The 6,000-nt window shown below is 41.4% G+C and overlaps 1 protein-coding gene across 1 annotated transcript; it reads left to right on the top strand.

Annotated features, from left to right (window-relative positions):
* The first annotated feature begins 263 nt into the window (after positions 1–263).
* On the top strand, positions 264–1,756 carry atoh1b (atonal bHLH transcription factor 1b). The gene has a single exon (XM_037261792.1). The coding sequence runs from the start codon at positions 1,090–1,092 to the stop codon at positions 1,723–1,725; it is 636 nt and encodes a 211-aa protein (XP_037117687.1). The 5' UTR covers positions 264–1,089; the 3' UTR covers positions 1,726–1,756.
* The last annotated feature ends 4,244 nt before the right edge of the window (positions 1,757–6,000 follow it).

Below are 6,000 nucleotides of genomic sequence, written 5' to 3'. Positions count from 1 at the left end.
TAAAGTTGCCATAGTTGTACAATAACAGTATTGTTGGTCTGAACAGGTTAAATACAACAACTGTCATACTACAAAACTATGTTCATTGAGAAAAGGTCAGTGGGTCTTGACCAACAGCAAACTTTTAGAAATGAGCTGCTTGTGTGACATGCAAACTGCAATTAAAATACATATGTCAAGATTGGTAAAGGTACTGCTGGTATGGAAACTAGAAATATGTACATATATATTCCAACGTAATGGGTCTGTTTTTTTGTTGTTGCTTTATCTGTACAGTGTGCCATGGGTATGTATAATGTATTTAATGATCCATAAATGGCTTTACTTATCAGTCACCTTGGCTTTGCCACAGACAGGTGTGTTTGGGCCCTTTGCCTTCCACCTGTTCCTTTTATTAGTCTTCTGTAAATAGTGTTTACAATTTGTTTGAGAACAAACCCGCCTCGAGGGCCAATTAACAGGCATGTGAAATACATCCGAAACCATTTTCCACAAACTGCCGTGACAGACACTTCAAATGACAATCTTTTTCCTCAAGGGTTAGCATTTAAGATGAACATTCTCCAAATGATCCGCCAAGGGCAATCTTTTTGTCTACTACTTTCTCCCTACATTTGTTTAATTATCCAGAAAAAAAAGTGATATTGAGCTTTCAGGTGAAATCCCAGGATAAACCCAAATTGCACTTTAATCTTAGAGTAAACTTGCCTTCTCTAAACTTTGAAATACACATGTCCAACTGCTCAAAGTTTCTGTTCTCCCAACATATATTTGAGGCATAAAAATGTGCAACAACGTCACTTCTGTTGCATTTGCCGACTGATTTAAAGCCAGGCAGTTTATTGACAATTGCACTTGGGAGTCTTTCTCTTTTAAATTATTTCTACACTAGCCTACCTTCTGCATAGATTTAATAATAAGGTAGTGATTGAGTTACAATGCACAATAGGTCCCCAAAAGGCGACGCTTTGTTTAATTGCTTGACAGGCTCAGAGGGGGTTGGCTACTGCTGACCTGTCAAGAGTCAGTGACACTGGTAGGGTGGGGGTGGGGGCAACTTGGGAGGGGGACAGTTGTATAAATTGTTGCATGCATGTTGCAGTGCAGACAACTTGTGAGCATTTCACCATGAGTACTAAAGCAGAGCTTCCAATCTGGACTCAGCAAGCGGAGGAGCACAAAAACTGGATTTGTCCCAACTCCCTGCACGTCTTTTCCACGAGGACAGATGTGCCGGAGCACCTTGCGCCGGAGATGCTGAGCCTCGTCTCCACCGTGGAGTCGGGTGACACACCACCACATTGCGGCCCGCACAGACACCGGCGGGTGGCGGCCAACGCCCGGGAGAGGAGGAGGATGCACGGCCTTAACAAAGCCTTCGACGAGTTGAGGAGCGTCATTCCCTCGCTGGAAAACGAGAAGAAGCTGTCCAAATACGACACCCTTCAAATGGCGCAGATTTACATCACTGAGCTGTCGGAGCTCCTGGCCGGGGTGGTCCAGCATCATCCGGGCTCCGCGGAAAGAGCCTCCTGCAGGAGGAACATGAGCCACACTCACATGCCAGAGCAAAGCCCGCGGGGAGAGCGGCGGGGCTCTTCCTCTTCACACCTCATCATACTCGGACCTAAAAGTGAGCTCACTAAAAGCACCTCCTGCCACTGCAGTGATGGAGAATCTTCTCATCTCAGTGACGTAGAGGAGAGTCAAAGTGGGGGACATTAAATTGGCACCCTGGAAGGTTGAAGTGTCTTGGTAAAATGACATTTTTGTGTAATATAGGAAGAAAAGTTACCCCATACCTCCCTTTAAAACAAAACAAAAAAAAGAAGCACTGTTTGTTTGGGACAGTGCATTCACCGATTTTTGTATTATATTTAACTGCTATTATTTTGGATACATACAACTTTTGCTGAAAAGATTATCATTTTCATAGAGACTACTTATATCTTCATCTCATCTAGGGTGCGTCAGGATACCCATATTTGAGGTCTACAATAACAAAGTGTATTGTAAATGTTAAATCATTCCTTTAAAATCATGCCATCTATCCAATGTTCAGCTGCTTTTGGTCTAGCGGGTAGTGAAAGGGTTAAGTGAGAGATTGATAGAAGAATTAGAAATTAATAGAATGTGCTGGAATGTTTAGAAAATCTTATGGTCACAATGAACTCTCAGAGGTTATTTTTTGCACTTTACATGAGCTTAACCATCAATAATGTGATTTTTTTTTCCCTCCCCTACATTTTGGTAAAGCGTTGCTTTTGGTATTTATGTATCTACAAGATTTATAACGTTTTTTGCTACAATAACGATAATACGGGGCGATAATGTGCACGCACCTTTAAGTCCGGAATAAAAATGTCCTATTGTGTTGATTTGCTGGTGACAAATTGTATTTAGGTCATAAAAGTGGATTGAGGGGAGTTGCACAGATTTTGTGTAAATCACCCAAGTGATTAGAGTTTGTAGGTATAAGGAACTGTTTTGCATTGCTTCATAAAAGTAATATTCATATATATTCATATAAAAATTATAAAATTCATCATAATCATTTAGATTTAGACATACGTATACTATGGCCTTTCCTCCCTATAAAAGTCATAATAATCATTTTTGATTTACACATACAAATGCCTTTCCTTCACTTAAAAGACTTCTATAGGAGGCAAATGTGGAAGGTCTTCACTGGACTTTAACCCAATAGAGCATGCATTTTATAACTTGAAGAGGAGACTGAAGGGAGAAACCCCCAGAAATAAACAAGAACTGCACAAAAAGGCCTGGAAAATCATTTAAAATGAAGAATAAAACAATCTGGTGAAGTCCGTGGGCCTTGGACTTGATGCAGTCATTACAATTAACGTTATGCCTCAAAATAATATATGTTTTTCACTTTAATTTAATAATGTCCGTTCCAATCCGCTCACTTGAACAGTGGGTGTCTTCACTGTCTTGAGTTTTTGAACACATCTAGATGTAAATACCATGAAATAAAAGCTGGAACTCTGAACTTTTGTCTAATATTCATATTTTTTTCTGTCTTTCAGTACACAACATAACGTCCCAGTACTTTTGGAGGGGGCTATATTAATACAGTTTGAGTACCAAGATAACTTTTTTTTTTTTTTTACATCACTTACACACACACACACACACACATGCACACACAGATGGGCACACACACACACGCACACACACACGCACACACACACACACACACACACACACACACACACACACACACACACACACACACACACACACACACACACACACACACACACACACACACACACACACACACACACACACACACACACACACACACACACACACACACACACACACGCACGCACGTATACAAGCCAGAAGAAGCTCACTCTCCAAGTAAAAGAAAGCCAATAAAGAATGACACTCTAATAAAGCTAATGATGCTGCCTGGTTATCTGTCACAGTTAAAGTGGCTCTTCCTACTCCACTAATAGCCTATCGGGAGAACAAATGGAAAGGGCTTCTCTGAAGGAGAGAGGTACTTGGAACTTTTCCAGTCCCTTAGAAGTGCTTTCTGCCAGCCTGTGTGTCAAATTGGCCGAGACCTCTGCAGGGAGGGGGGGGCGACATCAGCGGAGGAGCTGATGACCTCCTCGTCTTCCCGCTCCATCTCCTTGATGTCAGTCTGGATGTCGTTCTGTACGGCAGCAAACTTGCTGACATGCCAAGATCCAAGGGGGACTCAACGACGCCCACAGGTTCTCTTCTATTTCCGGCTGCTGACGTTTTTTTTTTAGATGGTCGTAATAAAGCTTGTCATCCGTGACATTCTACGGCTTCTGAGGAATGTGTCATCTAATCCTCACCTCCAGAGCTGTTTGGCTTAACAAGAGAAAGCCACTTTGAAAAATACTACAGAGGCGTCATTAAATCGGACCTGCCGGAGCCTCAGTGTGCATCATCAACAGGTTGGCTGGGTGTGATCAGTAGAAGAAATGGAATATGTTCAGGTAATGACCTTCTGTGGGAGCTGGCTGCAGGATATGGGGATTGTTTTCCACATAAGCGTGGCGGAATATATACTGAGCTATGAAGATGAACCCTTGGATAACAGCGGTGGCTTGCTTCAATCCACATGATGGTTATTACCTGACCAAATGCAATAAAGTAGATCCTCTGAACTCCACGCTAATTTGTTCCAGAAGGAGCGTCGCAAAGCGATGCAGTTGTGAATTCAACTCTCCAGGGTGAGCCCCCGTGATCTTGTGGAGCTTTCCGGACGTGCACTGCAGACGACCGCAGTCAGGTATCACAATGGTTCAAAACCCGCTAAACAACAAAGCCAACAAGCGACATGTGACCAAAGCACAAACTGTACAGTACATATATTTTGTTTACAAGAGTCGCGTGAGTCGGGTCGGATTCCGAGGGTTTGAGTTCAGAAGCAAAGATTTCCCGACATTTTACGTCAAACTCAGAATATGTAGAGTACCGAGGTCGTCGAGTTACAGGTTCTACTGTATACTGATAGGTAATGTCTCTGGAATATTTGTGTACAGCATGTTTCAGTTTTTAGTCTAATTCTCCAGTAATTTCTACGAAGTGGGACATTCTCTGAGGTCAAAGGAAAAACACATCAGCAAAATGGAATAAACACATTTTGAGGCAAGGACCAGTGAAAGTTGCTTGCTTTCTACAAATTACCTCATGTGTCGGTATTTTCTAGCTGACGTGTAATCCATTAGGAAAGAAAATAAATAGATGTGTCCCAACCAGCTCAGAATAAATTACTGGATGTAGCTGCTACTGGAATTTTGTTTCTGCTGATTGCACGAATTTATAATGCACTGAAAGCAAAAAGTTTTGCTTCTGGATGTTGCTTTCAGAAGCGATTCATTCTCCAGTCACAGCACGCAGTTGTAAACAGGTGCAATTTGATCCAGTGTTACGCAACAGATATTTGATCATAAATAGTGTCAACTGTCCATAAACAATACTCAACGGCATAGATTCTTTATCCCCTGTGATAAACTATTACTGCAGTTACTGACTCTCTTTCAAGTATAATATGTGATGTCACAATCCATTAAAGGGCTTTCATCTGGCCCAAAAGCAAGTTCTGGAGAAGTAATTGGCATCCCATACGTAATGTATGTAGGTATGCAGCTTTTTAAATGACAATTTCTTTTAAAATGTGTCTACACCCAAAGACATGGCGTCAAGTAATACACTTATTCTGTGTGGGAAGATTGTGGCATGATTTAATAAAGTGGAGGGGAATTTAGGTTTGACACTCCCGATGGAACACTGTTATGATGACACATACGGATATTCAGTAAGGATTTGGAATTTTATCCTCAACTAATAATTTGATCATCATTCACCTCCTCGTTGAGTTGATAGCCACAATACCACTCATGATGTTTATACTGATGAGCTCTTACCGGTTTTCCAATCCGTTTCCTCCCTCAAAACCCCCTTCGTGTGATTCACCAGGATCCTTTCTGCAAACATGGCGGCATGGTAAATATAACTATGGGCACTCCACCTTCTTATCACCGCTTTATGGCTTTGAAAGAAGATGCAAGAAAGTGTAGTGCTTGTGCAAGCAGAAGAATTGGAGAAGTTACATATCGGGGGTTAGAGCTTCCGCAATGTGCTATCTGCTCTATCGTCCCCACCATACCGAGGGATGCTTGTACTGGTTTAGCTCTTATCTATATTAACTACAAACACAATATGTGTGTTCTAAAATGAGTTCCTTGTACTGTAATCACACGAGAAGAATATTGTAATAAAGTCCAAATATCTCATTCCAAATGTGTCAAAACAGTTGCTTACCTTACTGGCTGGCATTTTCACAAGGTTTTGAAACCTTTCATTTCATTAAGGTATTTAGACATATTACCACATATTTAGTTAATAAAACAAAGTACTGCTGTGCTGCATAGGAAAGTCAATACGTAGTATTTAATCCAGTTGCCAGTTACTGCTAATCCTCACCCC

This window comes from Syngnathus acus, chromosome 10 (assembly GCF_901709675.1).
Source record: "Syngnathus acus chromosome 10, fSynAcu1.2, whole genome shotgun sequence".
NCBI classification, from domain to species: domain Eukaryota; kingdom Metazoa; phylum Chordata; class Actinopteri; order Syngnathiformes; family Syngnathidae; genus Syngnathus; species Syngnathus acus.
This window is presented reverse-complemented; position numbering and strand designations above follow the sequence as displayed.